General features: G+C 36.2%; 1 protein-coding gene across 1 annotated transcript; it reads left to right on the top strand.

The window, feature by feature from the left end:
- The first annotated feature begins 1,684 nt into the window (after positions 1-1,684).
- LOC138877498 (uncharacterized mitochondrial protein AtMg00820-like) lies at positions 1,685-2,343 on the top strand. Its single transcript, XM_070157110.1, has 2 exons — positions 1,685-1,693; positions 1,846-2,343. The coding sequence occupies exons 1-2, from the start codon at positions 1,685-1,687 to the stop codon at positions 2,341-2,343; spliced, it is 507 nt and encodes a 168-aa protein (XP_070013211.1).
- Positions 2,344-21,023: the final 18,680 nt, after the last annotated feature.

Here is a 21,023-nt window from a genome sequence, read left to right on the forward strand (position 1 = left end):
CCATAATAGAAATTGATATATATCTTAAAGGGAATAGAATTGTTCCACACATTTTGCATAAAAGGACCTTTGTCTTCTGTTAGATTACTAGAGAAGTTTCCATTAACTGATTTGTCCAAAATCAAAAAATCTGTCTTGTGCTTGATTTCCAATGTGAATGCTAAGTATATGATGGATCACTGGGTATCCTGAATATTATCAGCTACCTTTTTTTTGGGTAAATTCATTAGGCAGATTTTCTAGGCTAATTTTTTATTATTAATAATAGAACCTCAAAAGAAAAAGTACAACTAAGGGGACTAAGCCTTACCTTACAACTCTAATGAGGTAAAGCACCTCTATAACTAGCACACATGTAAAAAAAATATTAACTTGAATGAACTAGGTATTCTATGAACATCACAAAGTTTATAACACACTATATGATAATATTACATATATTAACTTGAATGAACTAGGTATTTTATGATCATCACAAAGTTTATAACACACTATATGATGATATTACATATGATAATGCTAATAAAATGAAAAAACAATACAAGTAGAGTGCAGAGTCAAGCCCTTTCTTGTTTGTACTTGTGAAATCTTAAAGTAGTTGTAGCCCAGTAACAAACTGATTCTTCACTTTGTGTTATTTCTCTTACCTCTCCAAAATATCATGATAATTCATCAATTATTTTTTGATCTATTTGACCTTATTGAAGTTGATGACATTTACGCCTTCTGCTATGCAAGTCGCATTGGTAACTGCTTTGGAATGAAACTCTCTGTTATTTTACCATCCCAACTTTGCTTTCTTCCATGAGTCTTCTTTTTCCCACTATGCATAGGATAAAGGTCTCCATTCCTAGCTACTTTCTCCAAACATGTTTCCTAGCTAATTTCTCCGGGTGTTGGCAGTAGCGGATCTAGGGAATGAATTCATTGTTGATCAAGATGATTTAAGGTAGTGCTGCATGGACGTCGCAGACCCTTGGAGTCTCCTTCCTTTATTTTGATACTATTGATTTTACATCTAGATAGTACTGTACTTTTCAGACATTTTTATATATTTGGTTTAGAACTCATGACTCAGTACTACCTAGTTTTGGGAGTTGGTATTATGTATTACTGTTTGGCTTATGTTAATCACTTGCTCCACTATTTATGATTATTCAGACATATTATATCTTGTCTTGTTGATTAAATGATGTTAATATAATTGCTTACCTAGCTTTGGAAGTTAGGTTCCATCACGGCCTTCTATGAGATTTTGGGTCGTGATATTGAGACGAGGTTATTAGACCTAGAATTGGTTCAATCGAATTTGAAAGTGATCATGGAGGAGAATTTGAGTGCAGAACATTTGAAGACTTCTGTAATGATCAAGGATATACTCACAACTTCTCTGCACCAAGGTCGCCCCAACAAAATGGAGTCGTTCAAAAGAAAAATAGGACCCTGCAAGATATGGCAAGAACTATGATACTAGAATATTCACTGCCAAATAACTTATGGGCAGAAGGAGCAAGTACTGCATGTCACATTCTCAATCGATGTCTTATAAGGCCTATTTTGAAGCAAACACCTTATGAACTATGAAAAGGTAAATGACCCAATATTAGTTACTTTCATTTGTTTGGAAGTAAGTATTTCATTCACAATAATAGTAAGGACAATCTTGGAAAATTCGATCTAAGAAATGATGAAGGTATTTTTTTGGATTATTCATTGAACATCAGACCTTTTAGAGTCTATGCACACTGTGTGGAAGAATCAGTACATGTTATATTTGATGAAAATAACACTTCGACCGAGAAAGGAATTATTGCAGGTAATGAAAATCAAGCTCAAGAAATTTAGGATACAAGCAAATCTCAAGAGTACACTAATAGATCTGATGATGTGATAGAGTCAACTAATGAAACCAACAACAATCTACCAGAATCTCCGAAGGAGTCAACTACTCATATAGTTCGTCCAAAAGAATGGAGAAGTGAACCTGAATATTCTAAAAAATTTATCATAGGAGATTCAAGCGAGGGAATGAAAACCAGGAGAGCTCTCAAGAAGAAAGCAAACATAGCACTAGTTTCTTATATTGAGTCAAAGAAAATAGAGGAAGCTCTGAAAGACACAAGCTTGTTGAAAACAATGCAGGAAGTGCTAGACCAATTCGACAAAAATCAAGTATGGAAACTGATACCCAGGCTTGAAAATGTTCTAGTAATTGGAACAAAGTGGGTCTTCAGAAATAAGCTGAATGAGGATGGAAAAGTTGTAAGAAATAAAGCCAGATTAGTTGCTCAAGAATATCCACAACAAGAAGGAGTAGACTATGAAGAAACCTTTGCCCAGTAGCTCGACTGGAATCTATACGAATTCTTCTTGCATATGCATCTTTTAAGAGATTCAGGCTATTCCAGATGGATGTTAAAAGTGCTTTTTGAATGGTTTCATTGAAGAGGAAGTATACGTAAAACAACACCCTGGGTTTGTAGATTCAAAGTTTCCCTACCATATGTATAAGATGACCAAACCGTTGTATGGACTAAAACAAGATCCACGGGCATGGTACGAAAGACTCAACTCATTCATATTGATCACGGTTTACAAGAGGTAAAGTAGACAGTACACTATTTATTAAAAGATCATCAGAAGGTAATCTCATTATTCAAATTTATGTTGATGATATTATCTTTGGTAGTGCTAATCCTCTTTTGTGCAAGGAATTTTCAAATCTTATGCAAAGTGAGTTTGAAATGAGTATGATGGGAGAACTAACGTTCTTCTTGGACTTCAAATTCAACAATCTGAAGAAGGAACGTTGATATGTCAGACAAAATATACAAAGGAATGTCGCGCCCCCTTTTTTCCTCCGCGGAGAAAGTCTGGGTTTCGACATTCACGGGGTGTAATGACTTATTTCCTTTTGGGAATTGGGTATTTGAAGAGTCGCCACCTAACAGATTATGGTGCGTTAGGGCACCTAGAGTGATTAACTCCTGAGTTGGTTTGCATTACCAGAGATTAGGGTAAGGGCTTGAGGTAACCTCGAGGGGAAGGTGTTAGGCATCCCTCTTGGTCCACAACTGTGGGTTCCAGCCGAACTTATATTCACAAATTAGTCCACATAAACAGTTGAATCAAATAATTTGCTAGTAAGACACATTGGATAGTTCAAGTAGTAAGATAAAGGTTTGAACAAGTTGTACAAACAAAATTTAAATAAGAGAGGATTTGGGTAAAGAGGGTCCTAGGTTGGTTATCCTATAGAATCACCTCACACAATATTCGGTAAACACTCCTCAATGAGGGGCTACACGTGACATTAACACGTAGTCATCATATCCCATGTCTACCCTTCCCATCCCTTTATTGGTCATGCAAAGCGAGTGTTTGGTCACTGATACCTATTGCGTGCTGCTACCCGTCCCTTCTTAATGGTCTCGGAGGAAGTTAGGACCTCTACCTATAGGTAGTTCTAGACGTCCCCCTAAGGTTTAGAAAGGTGAAAACTCTAGGCGACAGTCAAAACATTTAGGACTTTCACACATAGTGGGAGCAATTAAGAGGCTCAAAGTTTCCTCCTCAAACAAACATACAAGCAGCACGACTCAAACACAGTTAAGGTCTTTATTAATCAAAGTCCTAAAGTAGGATCTCTAAGTGATTATGCATAAATAGACCACTTTTATACCCAGAAGTTATAACCTAGTAGCTGCATAGGGATTCCTTTTTTAAAAGCTTGTCAGAAACGTTAAGCGATAGAGACAGCTTCAGGAAAATGTAGTTTTTGAAAAACACTCTAAGGCTTGCCTATATGCAGAATATTGCAGAAACAAACATGTTTTTTAGATGGACTCCTTTAATACCTATAGGCATGATATCTAATGACATTGAGGCAGTTTTGAAAGAACTTGTTTCAGGAAATATTTAACACTTACTAAGACCAGTTTTAAAAATGAACAAGGCGTAATGAAATTGATTTATTAGGATGATTAGATTAACATATATAATTGCGAATAGATATCCCTATAGGCATGGTATCTAGGCATATTACTGGTTTTAGTCGATTTGCAGCAACATACAAAAAGACTTATTAGAACTAAATCGGAGTTGAGTTTTATAGGCATGGCATCTACTGATTTAAGACATGATTCTTTGGAACCTATAAACATGGTTTCTAACATGACAGAATGTAGAACATGATTTCTACCTGATGCAAACGAAATTAGAAGTGAGATCCTATAGGAATGATTTCTATTAGGCAAAACAATCAGATTTAAAAGAGTAAAACCCTATGAGCATGTTTTCTATTGAGTAAAGCAGGAAGATTTGAAAAATAAGATCCTAAGAGCAGGATTTCTACCCATATTACCCCATAAAGTATACATCTACCCACCCTTTTACTAAATGCCCCAAATATCTGTTTACAAATTATTACAGGTCAATGAATGAATTACATAAGTAGAAATAGAAAATCAAGAAGCTATTCTATAGGGAGCCTGCAATTAGGCCCAAGTTTCCCAAAACCTCCAATGGTCTCATAAGCCTCAATTCCATAGACAAATCAGAGTCTAGGTGCATCAAAGTTCCCTAAGGGTCCTTATGGGTTGTTGAAGCCAGCCCCTTTGTAGGAAAACATTTGCGACTATAAACAAATTAATTGTTTGTGTAGCTTGGCAAGCCGTCCCTTATGGGTTATTGAAGCCAGCCCCTTTGTAGGGAAACTTTCGTACTAAAATAATCTAACTTTGAAAGAGTATTCTTACTCTATTTTCATACATGGACCGGCCTTTTCATCAATTCGAAAGAAAGAATAAGAGGAAAATTTAGAAAGCCTTCATATGTAATATATCACAAAAGATTTACAAAGGTTCCAAGAAGATCTTCAAACTACTACAAGGCCTCCTTTATATAGGACTAGGAGGTTATTACAAGACAAACTTACATGATAAAATAAACCTATCTTACATGGCAAACTTATCTACATGTGGGTCCTTCTTGGCATGTAAAGGACTTTAGGCAAAACAACTAAAAAGCTCCTGAAAACATGTGAAAGGGGCGAAATATACATGGTGTAGCATGTGAAAGTATGAGGGAGCATGTGACAACATGTGAATGTAGGGTGTTGCATGTGACGAAGCATGTAAAAACAAGTGGAAGTGAGGCCCGGATAGTATGGAAAGATGTGGAAATTTGTCTTGGCATGGGTAGATGATTTTGAAGGTTTTTTTTGGTGGGTAATGTAGGATTATGGTGGGATTAGTAGGGATTTAGATAACTATCCTTCATTGATTCTAGGGTTGTCTTCTAGGCATCTTTTCAAAGACCTTGTACAGTAATGCCTGGAACTTGACGGTCCTTCTCCACTATGTTCTTTCTCCTTTGGATTGAGAGATGTAATCCACAACTTTAATCTAGAAATGTCGTGAGTGATTTTTTCTCGGATGACTTCGTATGGGGTTTGATACTCTTTTGCTGCTTCCCGGACTCTTTCCCAGTGAGGATGAGTTTTGGTATAATTCCAGCTTGCCCAATTTTTCGGCCATATCTCTCTCAGGATGCACCTATTTTACTGAAAAAGGATTCTTTGTGCCTCGCTATATTCTTCCTCCATTGATAAAATGGACACGGGAAATTTCCACCAGAATGATGACTCTGATTTGTGCCTGGACTTTTCCATTAATAATCTTCACTGGCCTGTGGAACATGAATATCTTTGCTGTGTAGGAATCGTTGAAACATTTTATCCAATATCTTCTAGGTTTGAACCATAGCAAAAAATACTTTAAGGGTTGGTGCAATGTTATCAAAATCCTTGAAGACATTGCATTTGAATTCCATGAAAATATGATACTGATGGCATAGGTACCAGAAAAACCATAATAGTTCTTGTGGAAATCCTTGGCTTGAGCTATGAATATATGGCATAACGGATTTTCTGGATTAACCCCATATGGCTTGAGAATTGATCCTCCATGTTGCCGGAAAACTTGAAGCTCATAATAAGTTCTTCTTTCCATAATAATTGACGGATCAAAGGGATCCATGAGGTTGAACAACTCCGGTGGATGGGCTGTTGGCTTTAATGAACTTGTTCCTGGTATATTTGAGAGCATGAAGATGTGGCTAATTAGCTTTTGCTTTGACTTCAGTTTTGCTGGGGAAAAACTTTTTGAGAATTCTTCTGGTCGAGACAGAAAATCCGCGAGAATATTATCCTTTCCTTTCAGGTGTTTGACTTGAAATTTGTATGAAGAGAACCATTGAGCCCATCTGAGAAGCTGAGGATTGGGAATAATTTTTGCATTTATCTGGATCATTTTTGGGAAGGCCTTCATATCCATCTCTATTAGAAATTCTGTATGAATAAGGAAGAAATTGAATTTCTTGATTCCATTCTTTACTGCAAGAATTTCCTTGAAAGTGGAGTGATAATGTTGCTCGGCATCTTTGAACTTTCCACTAGTTTATCCGCATATTTTCCTCTGGCCATCTTTTTCTTCAAATAGAACAACACTCCAATATTCATTGCTGGCATTAGTTTGCTTCTTTCCATTTGAAGGGATGTAGAGGAACTTGACATTTTTAGATATCTCCTTTATTTTTCTGACTGCTTCATCCTGTTTCTCTCCCCATGATGGAGCATTTTTTTTAGCATTTCTGTGAGTGGTGAAATATATGTAGAGATATTTGGGATGAAATCTCTTTCATAATTTATTACACCCAAGAATTGTTGGATCTGCTTTGTTGTGAGGTTGGTATCTGGAAATTTGAGTAATTCCTGGCATATATGTGGTCCTGGACTGTATTCACCTGGGACAAAATACATTCCGAGAAGATCGATCTCTTTTTGAGAAAGAACCATCTTTTTTGTTGAAAGCATGATCCTGTACTGTGCTACCAATGCCTCAAATTGACGAAGCAAATTGACATGTTCTTCCAATGTATCACTAAATGACAGGATGTCAGCAATGTAAACTAAGGAGGTATGGAGGATGGGTTGGAAGATTTTTATCATGGCTTTTTGGAATAAGGAGGGTGCAGTTTTCAACCCGATGGGCATGACTTTCCATTGGAAGTGATGATCGGGGATGCAAAATCCCATTTTCGGTCGTTCTTCAGGGTGGATTCATAATTGCCAAAATCTAGATTTTAAATCAAACTTGGAAAAATATTTGGCCTTGGCTAAGTGGGAGAAAAGAGTGAGTTTATTTGGGATAGGGAATTTATCATCTTGGAGGAAATGGTTAAGTGGCTGGTAATTAATAACTAACCTGAGTTTTCCTCTTATCTGCTCTGCTCTTTTGTTGACATAAAATGCTTCGCATGCCTATTGTGAATCCGATGGCTCTATCAGATCAAGTTCTTCGCATTCTTTCTTTGCAAGCTGAAGATGATCTGGATTCATGCCTGAATGACTGGCCTTTGTCGGATAGATGTTTTCATTTTTCTTGAAAGGGAGCTTGATAAAAAACTCTTGGTTTTTCCATAACGAGCTTTTTCCTTTCTTCATGAATCCTTGTGGGATTCAGCACATGAATGTTCAATGAGATTTTGCTCAATCTATTTGATTTGTTTGTCATTGGTGATTTGGAATAGCCTTGGAATCTCAGAATAAAGTTTGAACTGCTTTTTAAAAGCTATCCCGTTAGCCTTGATCTGGAGTTGATCCCTAAGTTGTCTGTAAATGTCGAATCCAACAATAAGATCTTTTCCTAGTACATCAGACCCTCTCAGCTTGATTCTATACTTCAATATTGGAAAGAACTCAATTGTGACTGGATGCTTTATGATGAGGTGGTAGTCAGGATTCCATTTGATGCAGTGTTAAAATCCTTAAAGTGCGGCACCCATTGATCTTCAGGGAGAACAACAGGATTTATGAGTGAGGAAGCAGCTCCGGTGTCGATGAAAGCAATAACTCGAGTTGGTTTATCCCATTTGGATGTATAGACCTTGAGTTCTACTTGAGGAACGACTACGAGAGCATTGATCTCCTCTCAGGCTTCGATCCTTTTGAACTTTCTCCTTGGTCTCGCCTTTTCTTTGTTTGTTTTTGCGCCGCAAGAGAGTCCTTCCTTTCCCAAACCATTTTTTCAATATCAAAATCATGTTCTTCTTTTAAGGATTGGGTGAAAGTGACTAGATTTTGTGAGGTATATGGAAAAGTAGAAAAGGTGTAGTCTAATTTAGGTGGGGAATATGCTTGTGGAGACATAGGGAAGAAGGTAGGTTTTGAGGGGAAAACTGGGGTATTTTGTGACTCAAAGTGGTCATTTCTTAAAAGTTGAATTTGTTCTCTGATGGAAATCGTCTCCTTTTGTTGTTGTTGGAAAAATTGGAAAAGTGAAGTTCCTGGAGGACAAATCTCGTATTGTAAATTTCCCAACCTCAGTTCCAAGGCTTTGATTATTCCGGCATGGTGAGACGATGTTTGCTCCATCTTTTTCTAAATTGTTTCCACTTTGCTCATCATTTTGTTTTGTGTATGGTCCATGTTCTTTACGGCGTTGCCAATGTTATTCAACAACTTGTTTTGGCAGATGGAGTTTTCTGATTGCCAGTTCATTGTTGCTTCGGTGTAACTTGTTGGGGGCTTTTCTCCAATAGGTAGCACTATGTTTTTCTTGGGAATTTTTGGAGCATGGCTTATACCCTCCTTTTCAAAAGGTTGGAGTGAAGGAAAATCTAGGGTATGACTGGAGCTTGGAGGACTTAACATGAAGATCTGTGGTTGGGTGGGATTTGTGGTTTTTTGAGTTGGTAAAGTTTCAGGTTCAGGTGGCTTTTTGGATTCTGGGGTATTAACTGATGGTGATTTGGGTTTGGGTATGGTTTCACTATCCTCCCACCTTGGAGTGAGTTTTTCTGGTAATTTTGGCCATTCCTGGGGTTTGTAACTGACAAGAAATTCATATTTACCTGGACGGCTTAATGAGCCAATTGAAGGATCTTTATTTTCATATTTGGCTCGAAAATGTTTTTCAGTGGTCTTCCCCTTTTTCTTGGATTTTGGTTTGGTTTTGTTGAGGCCGAACCTTTCCCAATAACGCTGGTGTTTCATCATATTCTTCAATTGGATCTTCCAAATAGTCTTGGCAGTCGCAATCAAGATCTCAAGGGCAGTGTCCCGTAAAGGGGCATTTGAATCACCAAGCCCTTTTTCCTTCTCTGTCAAAATTTTGACACCAGCCATGTTCTTCCATGATGCTTTGTATATTCCAAAAGAACTCTCCATCAGGTTCAGGATATGTATCTATTGTATCTTTATGTCGAATCATTTGGCAAGAAAAGATGGTTTTATTGGGTTTTTTGAGATGGGAATGGTCAAAGCTTATGCAGACGGTTTTGTCATTTTTTTGGTAAAAGTTGGTTCACCAGATTGCAGAGATTCCTCCGGTTCTCTTAACTTTTCATAATTTGTGATCCAGGAGTCAGGAAGAATTTTGACAAGTTCATCTCTGAAAATTTGTCTGGGTATTTGGGTACACATGGTGTTTCCTTTGGTAGCATCAATATTTAAGAGTAAAGCATTTTTTCCTCCGGGAAGGCAAAGATCCATGGCATGATTTTGGACTCGCCACTCCATTTGGTGATGAAGAGTGGCTTGGATGGAATCTTTGGCTTGAGGGGCTCCTTGGATTTGGACTTGGATTTTTAGTGCTTCGGTTAAGTGTGGATCATAAAGGGACATGTTGAAATTTGGAAAGATAGTTATGAAGACAGTCCAACATTCAGGGTAACTTCTGCAATACCCAAATTTGTATGTTGGTACTCCAAGTATCTTGTATCTAGAAGAGAAAGTCGAGCTACAAGAGGTTGACCTTTTCTTCTGTGATATGTTAAAGCAATTCGGATAGCACCAAAATGGATATGGGTAAAGCCATGGGAAAATCATTTGGGATTTGAAGGGTGATAAATTGTTCTTCTCGAGTGGCAAGAATAGGATGCTAGTCAAGTTTTAAGGCAACAACATATTCTTTAACTCCTTTTGCTCTGTGTTGGACTAAGGAACGAATTTGGGACCAAGGTGCAAACGATTTTTTGGCAAAAGCTAAGTAGGGGTTTATGAGGGGTAGTTTAGTGGAGGATACTTTTTGTTCATCGGGCAGGATATCTACTTTATAGAGGTAATCATAGTTTTTGGACAAGGTTTTATATAGAGTATGAGACTCATTTTTGCTAGGGAAGAGGATGATGGAAATGACTCAGACATATTTAGTAAACTGTTCCTCCCTCCGAATGGATGGGCTGGCTCTGATACCACAGTATAAAGAACAAAGTAAGAGACTCCAAGAAAGCAAACTAAATTATAGATACGAAAGTTTCCCTACAAAGGGGCTGACTTCAACAACCCATAAGGGACGGCTTGCCAAGCTACATAAACACCCAGACTTAGCAACCAAGATTGAACTAGTGCAGTGTGGAAAGGCTAGCCTCATTATGCTAGAGTTCAGAGGGCTCTCAAGAGGATCCCAAGGCAGTACACATACTAGAGGGGGCAAAACTTATTGACTAAGAGTAAAGTGAAAGTGCAGGACACAAGTTGAAAGAGGTTTATTAAAGACTGAATTAAAAAATCTATTTTGAATGCAATTAGTAAAGCAACAGAGATTGTTTGCAAAAAAGTTGGAGTAGTAAATAAAACTCAAACACCTTAAGATAGGATCACGCACAACCAGTCTACAGAATCCAAATGAATTAAGTAGTCACACAAGGGTCAAGGGGTTTGGGACACATAGACATTTGAATGCAAACACATAACCCAGCAAGGGTCTTAGGACTGGTTTGGACATGCTCAAAAATAGTTGATACTTGCATAATCACAAACCAGTTAGGAAGAACACAAACACATAGAAGGGGATAAGATTTGGGGATTCATAGGATGGTAAGCACACAAGAAGTAAAAGGTAATTGACAAGGCATGCTTTGAAACACACATAAGGGAATACATTAATCTAAAAGGAAGGGGAGATATAATAACATGTTCATAATGTAACTTAACTACAAGTTTCACAACAGAACCACAGGTAGAAGCAGGCTAGAAATAAGAGAAACTGAAACAATAAGAGAAACATGTTGTTGTTGAGGCTTTAAATTAAAACTAAGACATACCAGTGAAGAGAGAAGTTAGCAGAATGAAAGAACAAGAGAGCACATATGATTACTCTTGGCTTGTAGCCGGCTAATAGTAGCAAATAGCACAAGAGAAAGAGGGAGAGCAGACATTATTAGTAAGAGAGGTAGTTTTGAAAACCAAGTGTTCGTGTGTGTTAATGAAAGACTTAGAGTATTTATAGTTGAAAGTAGGTAGTGAAATAAGGTAAGAATCATAGTAATATAATAATTGAAGAACTCAGAATCAATCAATTAAAGAATCAAGGAAGTACTCCCATAAGTTAAGGGAATCAAATCAAACGGGATGATTCAGTATCATATAAGGCAAGAAGAAAAATCAGTACATGACTAAATAAGGAAGGAGCCAAGGTTCAGTAAGCATAGAGTAGTCGATTAGGACTAAATTCATAAAACCTTAATTAAGGACACGACTCAGTAGAAATAAAGTATCATAGAAAATATGGTAATGAAATTAGTCAGCTTAAACATACGAGGTAAAGCTTTTAGGGGTTTAAAAGAAAATCTTTCAATCACCATCAATTAAGGAAATCATAATCAATCAAGAGGGAGTCATGATTATGTATTTTCAACATATAAATAGGGAAGATCAAACAGACGTAGCAAACATGCAAGGTTAGCCATATTGACAGAAAGAAGCAAGAATGAACAAACAAAATGAGCACAGTCATACAGAAGTGACATAAGTAGACTAAGGATTCAGTAAAATACATTCAAAGCATGGTAACCACGGAAGATTATCAAAAATCAAGGAAACAGGCTAACACACAGAACCAAAGCAAAAAAAATCTTAGAAATTAGGGCTTTTGACATAGGCGAATTAAAAGTTAGTAAGAACATAAGATCGGTCAAAACAAGCAAGAAAAGAGGTTTAATCATAAAGAAAATCGGTTAAAACAAGTGTAGAAAGAACTCCGAGAAACCCCTAATTTTTTAAAGAAAGTAAAAACAGTTTAAAGTTGAGGATCTTTTAGAAGAAGATCGAGAATAGCGCAAAACATAGGAAGAAATAGACTTAAAGCATAAAAATAGCACAGATCTGAGAGATTCAGATGAGAGTTAGGGTTTCAAAGGAAACCCAAATAGAAATCGAAAGAACCTGTTGTAAACTTCACCGATCGTGACATATAAGGTGTGATTTTGCCCAAATCACACTGGAGAAGCCATGAGTAACAGAAATAGAAACCCTAGATCCAAATCGGCATGGCCCAGGACCCTTGAAGTCCTTAGAGATAATGAACAAGGCGGTGGAGTGACCATTAGAGGCTTAGGGTTGAAAGGTAGTCGCCATAGATGACCGGAGAAGGAGGCGGTGGTTGAAAGTGATTAGGCTTATATTGAGAGAGAAGAGAGATGAGAGCATCTGAAGGCGGCCAGTTTAGAAAAGTGATTAGGGTTAAGGGATCTTTAGGATTAAAAAAGGAATGGGCTAGTTTGGACCGTTGATCTAGGAGATCAACGGTCAGGATTCAACCGGGTAGGTGGGTTTTGGGTTTGGGTAGGGGTTTATAGGTTCTGGGTCGAGTTATTTAATAGGAAATTGGGCTGGGGAGGGGTCTGATTGCTACAATTGAAAGCCAAATCTGGCCATTATTTAAATAGCCAATTTTCACCATTTTAATTTATAAAAATAATAGGTAATTTTTGAAAAATAATTTAAGGTGCCAACATGATTTAAAATGCATAATTAACATTTTAAAAATATAGGGCCCAATTTTATGCATATAAAATATAATTGTACCTTAAAATGGGCTAACATTGCAATTATATGCTATTTAGCTTAAAAATACCAAATGTAATTATAAAAATGCATAAAAATTATATTAGCCATATTTTGGCATAAGTATAGAAATTAAATGAATAAATCATCATAACAATAATTTGGGAACTATTTATTGGGGATTTTATGAATAAAAGGGGAGAAAATAAATCAATTTAAATCCTAAAATTATGGGAAAAATTATAAAAACCTTGTACATGCTCATATATGCATATATATATATATATATATGCTATTTTGAAGGTATTTATGCTTATTTAAAATATAGAGGGAAAAATTGGGTTTCAATAAGGAATTGATCCAAAATTTAGGTAAGAGCAATGCTAAAGCTATTGGCACACCAATGAGTCCTTCAACAAGTCTTGACAAAGATTAATAGGGAATTCCTGTTGATGAAACTAAGTATCGTAGAATGATTGACTCACTTCTTTATCTAACTACTAGTCGACCAGATATTATGTTTAGTGTCTGTAAATGTACCAGGTTTCAGTCAGCTCCTAAGAAATCACATTTGTCTGCAGTAAAAAGAATTATTCAATATCTCATTGGAACTATCTCTCATGGATTATGGTATCCACAATCTAACAATTTTAAATTAGAAGGGTTTTCAGATGCAGATTTTGTAGGTGATAAGGAAGACGGAAAAAGCACCAGTGGAACATGTCAATTACTTCGAAAGGCACTAATATCTTGGAACAGTAAAAAGCAAGGATCAGTTGCATTTTCCACGACTGAGGCTGAGTACATTTCCATTAGACAATGTTGTGCACAATTAATATGGATGTCTCATCAATTGGGTGACTATGAAGTATTCTTTAAACCTATTCCAATTTTCTGTGATAACTCTAGTGCTATTTGTCTATCTAAGAATCTTGTGCATCATTCTAGGGGTAAGCATATACATATCAAGCATCATTTTATTAGAGATCATGTTCTTAAAGAAAATATAGAACTATTTTTTTGTTAGAACTACTGATCAACTAGGGGATATCATTACTAAGCCATCACTAGAGGATAGATTTTGCTCTTTAAGACAATTACTTGGTATTGTTTGCATTAATCATTAATGTTGGGGCCTATGTGTCACTATTATTTTCTTATGCCTAATGCTCGAAATTTGTTGTTTTCTGATCATTAATTACGCCTCCAATTTCCCTCCCTTTTCATCTCTTTTCACATCAGTTCAGAGTTAAAAGAAGGAAACCCTATCATCACGTCTGTTCAATGACACCCCTTCCTTTTCTATACTCAACCGTCAGAAAACCTTTTTAATACCTTAAAACCCTTTTCAGTTTCTATCGTCTCGATCACCAAGAAACCCTCTCCACAACGTTCTCTCACCAAAAGCTCTTCCATGGCCAAACACTCAAAAAATCCTTCTGCCTCTACTAGGAAAAGTACTCCCCCCAGAACTAAACCCCCATCTCCACCTCCGGAACAGGTAGACTTAGGGTCCGATCATTTTGAAGGTTTTTCCTCTTCTCAGGCGGATCTTCCAGACCACTCGCACACTTTAGTAGAAAAAGTACGGGAAAAGGCATATGGAAGAACCTCTTGAATCCTTTACTCCAAAGAAGCCGATTATAGATCTCTCTAGCTCTTTAGAGTCTGACCTTATGTTATGGGACTCTCTAAATAGGGGCTTTTTCATTGCTTTGAAAGACAAGCCAATTGCTCATGGGAGGGTAGTCGACCATGATGACCATGATGCCCTAAATTGCAAGGTAAAAAATCTGTTTGTTCATTAAGGTTGGTCTAAATTCTTTTATGTTCCCCCTCCTAAAGTCTATGAAACCCTAGTGGAAATGGTGTATGCAAATCTTCATTACAGTAAGCACGATAAGTTGGAATCCTTAGTGTTAGGGAAGCGCATTATTATTGATTGTGTCATGTTTGATTCAATTTTCCAGTATAAGTGTTCTAGTCCCATGCTTTTCAAAATTTCCTGGACTGATGACTTTGAAAACACCTTTGATCAAGCAAAACGATGTATTGCTGAGTGTCCATTTGATTCTCTCCCAAACTAGTTAGGTCGTAGTAATGTTATCTTTAAAACTCCTGTTCTAGGCCACATTTTTGCAACTACTCTGCTTCCTCGTACTAGATCTTTCTCCACCTTCTCTCAAAGAGATACCTTTCTTGTCTTTTGCCTTGTGACAAAACTCAAGATCAAATTGTCCTCCTGGGTCATCAATTTTATGATTGAAAGTGATGATGATCCCACTAGTCTACCCTATGGCATGACCATCACTCACATTCTGGAGGCACATAATATCTCCATATTTGAATATCCCTTCATATCTGTCTCAAAATCTTACAATTCAAGAGCATTTGCAAGTATGGGGTATATGTGTGTGAAGGGCTCATGGGTAAAGAAGCAAGAAGGTGAAGTTAAACATGCTCAACTTGATCCAAAACTCAAACCCTTTGTTTCCCATTGTAAGCACGTGATTTTTTCCCAATGAGAGAATTACTCTCAAAAAATCCAAAATAAAACAATTTTCCTTTGTGTGCAATTTTAGAATTTTTGTGGCATTTTTGATAATTATTTGTATTTCTGTCTGTGCGTGTTTATTGGTTAAATTAATAAAAAGTTACAAAAATATGTCGCATTTGCATTTAGTATTTATTTAAGTTTGTTTTACAAAATCATAAAAATAATGTACGTTGCATTTTTAGCATTTAACGTCTAAATTATGTGATTTTTATAGTTAATTGCTATTTAAATGTGCGATAATTGTTATTTGGACAGATTTTTGAAGTTATAACAGATTTTGAATCAGGGCAGTAAAAGTAGTTTTAGGGGTAATACGGGAATTAACCAATTGTAGATTATTTAATTATGGTGGGGGACAAGACGTAATGATAAAAGCAAAAAGGAAAAGGTGGATAATGATGTCTTCTTTTCAAAAAGAGGGAACAAGGGGCCCACTTTGACTACTTTTCAAAAAGAGGGAACATGGGTGCCCACTTTGACTACTTTTCAAAAAAAGGGAATACGGGGGGCCCACGTTGACTACTTTTAATAAAGTAAAAGTGTGGGTAATAATAAAAGTTAAAGGGGAAAGAGGTAAAAGGGGGTCTTGCTTTGTATATAAGGGGGGATGAGGGGATTGAATTTGGGGAGGAGATTTTGGAAGAATTTTGAGAGATAGAAATTGGAGAAATTTCAAAACTAAAGGAGAGAACAAAAACTGAAAAAAAAAATCTTCTACTTTCCTTCATTGTTTGAAATCAGCATTAATTGTTGTTGTTTCATCGAAACTTGAAGCTTCTTTTTTGGGATTACTACTCCGCCGGTTTGCAAACTCTGTTCCTGGGTTGTTACTGTTGCTGGGCTGTTGTTGCTGTGCTGTATTGTTACTACTGCTGCTGATTCTCATCTTCATCTTCTTTTGTTTCCAATACCAGGTACACGACTGTAATACTAGCTATTACAAGATAATAATGTGGAAGCATGAATGCATATGAAGAATGGAATTTTGAAGTTTTGATTTCGCTTTTTCTTTTTTCCTTTTATTGATTGTATTTAGGCTATTTCATGTATTACTGAATAATAATTGGAATAAAAGAAAATAACATAAGTTAGTCTTTAATGAATCGGCTCGGCAAAACAGGTTAACTCGCTAGTTATGAAGGTTTTAAGATTATCAACAGTAGGTTAATCGTAAACAAGTAGCTAAATTTAGCTAAGGCATGAATTTGAACTAAATTTCGTGAATTAGGCATTAAGGCATGATTTGAGTTCAAACAAGATTAGAAGAACGTTTAAGTTTAATAAACTTTCTAATAAGCTTTAGTAATTATGGTTAAATCTAGTTTCAAATGGTTATGAATAATTAATCTCAATAGTTTTTTATAACAATGCGAGTTTTATTCTAGCTATATTTTATTCTTTTGAATATTAGTTGTCGAAATTTATTTTTATTTATAATTTCGAATTTTTTTTTGTAAAATTCTTTTTCATCAATATTTGTATTAATATAGCAATTAGTATGTCATGCTTTCTTAAATAAAAAAAAGGCTCGTAATTAATTAGGATTTTCTTTCTTTATTTTAGAGACTAATTTTAATAGAAAAAATGTAGTCGCTTTAGGATTTGTCCATTTAAAATAAATGAGATGAGCCTCGCCTAGTAAAATATATAGATTGCGGGGCCCTCACAAATGTATGCATTAATTACTTAGAACATCGGAGTTGGCCGTCTAGAGAAATTTTACGGCCTTTCCAAAAACAACAATATGCTAGTCGTTCTAGGCGCATCTTTAACAAATCATTTTCTTAAATATGGGTGTGCATTTATGTAACCCAAATCCAAATCTCAATGGAGTCGAAATGTGTCGATAACCATGGGTGCATTGATTGCGACGTGGTCTGAAATACGTTTTCACAATGTTGCAATTCTCCGTAAAATAATAACAATAATAATAATAATGAAAGCGGTAAAGAGTTAAAATCTGCACATAAGCTCATAATTGTATAAAAAATCAGATAAACAAGCCGAATATGATAATTGAGTGACCGTGCTAGAACCACGGAACTCGGGAATGCCTAACACCTTCTCCCGGGTTAACAGAATTCCTTATCCGAATTTCTGGTTCGCGGATTGTAATACAGAGTCATTCTTTTCCTCGATCCGGGATTAAATTGGTGACTTGGAAAACCATAAATCTCCCAAGTGGCGACTCTGAAATAAATAAACAAATCCCGTTTCGATTGTTCTTTAATTGGAAAAACTCCTTCACCCCTCGCGGGGGCGAAAAAAGGAGGTGTGACAGCTCTGGCGACTCTGATGGGGAATTAACCCAGAACCACTGGTTCAGGGTTAGAAATTCGAGCTTAGATAAATTGTTATATTTGGCTTTATCTGATTTTTACATGTTTGAGCCTAATGTGCTAAATGCTGCTTTTACCGCTTTGATATTATCTGAACTGTATATAAATTGTGCCGAAACCATACTCTTCTTACCTCCGGGGATGTGCTTACTGGTTGAGACTCCTTATTCTGTTAGTGTCATACCTTGAAATAGGAAAGAGGCCGGACAAGTTACTAAGCCGGATGGCCCTTTGGTTCCCGGAAAGTTACCCCCTCCTCGATTCGAGTTGTCCGCTTGGGTACACAGTCTAGAACACCGACTCAGGTTTTGAACATAGAATAACATGACTTCATGTCGGATCCCTAGTAGGAACGATTATTTGCATCATGTTGCTTTGACTTAGGGGACTCAACATAGGGGTTGGGTCCGTCTAGGACTAGCAACCTGAAATGAAAAGACCATCCTGCAGCATCCTGTTTGCTTTACACATTTATTTGCTTCAGACTTGCATGCTGACCGGCTTCGAAAAATCAGGAATATTGGAAAATTATGAAAAAAAAAAGAAGAGCGAGGTAACAGTGTAGAGAATTAATCGCCTATTTTAGGAAGAGAAAAAAAACAATACACAAATACTGTCGAAATTCTGCCGAAAATCTTGAAAAAGTGAAGAAAAGAAAAATGTTTTATTTTATTTCACTCAAAAAAAAGAAAAAAAAGAAGAGTCTTTTTATTTTTTAAGTTTGGAAGATAGGTTAGTCATTTTGGTGAAACGAAAAAAAAATCTTCACTTTGTTCTTGTTTTCAAAATAAAAAAAAAGAAAAGAAAAATAGTTTGTCTTGCCATGAAAAATGAAAATGAAAAAGAGTCTTGTTTTTAAAATGGTTTTTTTATTTATTTATGAAAATGCCAAAAAAAAAGAGTCGTGTGTTGAACGTGATTTTATTATTTTTTGCAAATATATATATATATATATATCCAAAAAGTATTTTTCTTTATTTCCTTTCTAGAAAAGTTTTTTTAGACCCCCAGTTTTGAAAAGAAAAATCCAAAAATATTTTCCACTATTTATTTCATTAGAAAGTTTTTTTTTATTGTTTTTTTTTTTAAAAATATTTTCTTCTAATTTCTTCTAAAAAAATATTTTTAGAAGCATTTCTTTCAAAAATGCTCCCTTTCTTCTTTATAAGTCTTTCCTTTAAAAAAAATAAATTAAAAAAAGGTTAGTTCATTTACTTCATTCATCATTGCCCAAACTACGCGGGTTTGATTCTCACCGGATGTGAGATACGTAGGCAACCCTCATCGGGTCCAACCTCCCCTTTTTTTGCTAAAATAACCAAAAACAAACAAATAAATAAAAAAAAAACATGTCAAAATTTTAATTTTGTCATAAAGAAGTCGGGTGATGCTGTTTTGTCAAAACATAGCCGAATGTTCCCGAAAGGGACGCCGGAGGGCTGACTTTGCATAAACAGCCACCTTTGGATCATTTTTTAGTATTTTTTGTCCAGTTGACCCACACAACCTTAAAAATCTTCGTCCCCGAGGCGCTGAAGGGCCGTGTTTGCAACACCAGGTTTTTATTGTAATTTGAAAAAAAAAACAAAGAGTCAGCGGTCAGGTGAATACCGTTTGGGTTTTTAGTCAAAAATAAGCCGAGCCAGCTTCGGCCGCGTCTTAAATCGTTCTTGCCGAAATAGCCTTAGAGTATCTTTCAGTTGTCGAAAGGCTATTTTCGTAAAAGAACGAACAAGTTTGTAAAGTGTCATAAAATAATCCTCCCCGGCCTCAAAATTCATGTGAAATTTGGAAGGGGCCACATTTGCAAAAAATAACCGTTCGGTTGCATTTGTCAAATGGAGAAAGGAAGCTAGCCATTTGTTTTTGGAGTTTGTAAATCTTTTGATTAGAATATGTGGGTTGTTTGATTTTCGAGTTTGTAGGTCACCTTCAAACCTTTGAAACCCAGTTTGTTTTAATATGAAAATTGAAAAAAAAAGATATTTTATTATTATTTATCTTTTATTGGTCCGAACTACGCAAGGTCTGATTCATGCAGGATCATAATACGTAGGCAATCTCCATAAGATTCGACCACAAAAAAAAAGAGAATGGAAAAAAAAGAAAAAGAAAAAAAAATGAAAAAAAATGAAAAAGAAAAAGAAAAAAAGATGTTGTTAATAATGAGGACCGACTGAGTCCATTCTAACCTGTTTTGCTTTGAATCACAAAGAAAGTTAGGTGGTTGGTTTGTGGTAAGCCGGAAATACAAGATCCAGAAGCACACTTTGCGGGGATCAGGCCTGAGGACAGAAGCACTCGAATCCTATTGGGGACTTGTTGACTAAGGTTGATGATATTGAAGTTGGCAATGGTCTGGGCAATACTGATGCGAGGCTCAGTGGCTAAGATGCCAGTTTTGACAAAGTGGGAGGACGCTCCGTTCCTTGGTTAGCAAGAGAGAAGCTTTTGGTGGCTTATTTTGTTGTCATTTCTGTTCTCCGGATTATTAGGGTTGTAATTCTGATATTGTCTTGTGTCAAACTTTCTTATCTTGTCATAGCGGTCTGTTTAGTTTTGTCCAGGTTGTTTTAGGATTTTATTCTGGTTTGTTTTATTTGTTTTGTTATTCAAACCATTTCACCGTTATTCTAATGCAAAATCGGGTCTTTTATTATTTCCAGTCATCTTTTTGTTTAGTCCTTTTATCATTTTGGTTCCGCCGATTCTAGTGACATGACATGCGCACACAGTTTGGGCCTAATCTTAAAAGTTAATCATAAAACCCCGGAAAGGTGATCAGAACATTTAAAGGAAATAAGGACGGTTTGAGATTATTCGGAGCTCGAGTCATGTGGAACTAGAGCAAGTAAAACACAAAGAAAACCGTTAAAAGCAAGATTCGCGAAATTGGCATGAGGGTCGTTCATGATAATGAGAGTGAGAGTGTTGCCCAATGGTGCTTTAGAAATGACAAATGAAAAAGAAAATGTGTGAATATAATTGTCAAGTCCAACACCATCAGAAGAGGCTACAAATCTTTGTTTAATTGTGTTGTTTGCACTAAACATGTTTTGAAGACTGGAATGACGAAGGCATTTTGTTCTGCTACCTAAACACTTTATCCTTCGTTACCCCTTTTTGAGCCTTATTTATTTGTCTTTCGTACCCCTCGTTCGGAATCAGTAGCAACGACTAGAAAACACAAGCGTGGAAGGTAAACAAAAGAAAAGAAAAAAAAGAAGAAAGAAAAAACGACAAAAAAGAAAGGAGAAATGAGAAAAAAAAAAGAGAAAAG

Source organism: Nicotiana sylvestris, chromosome 9 (assembly GCF_000393655.2).
Source record: "Nicotiana sylvestris chromosome 9, ASM39365v2, whole genome shotgun sequence".
In the NCBI taxonomy this organism is placed as follows: Eukaryota; Viridiplantae; Streptophyta; class Magnoliopsida; order Solanales; family Solanaceae; genus Nicotiana; species Nicotiana sylvestris.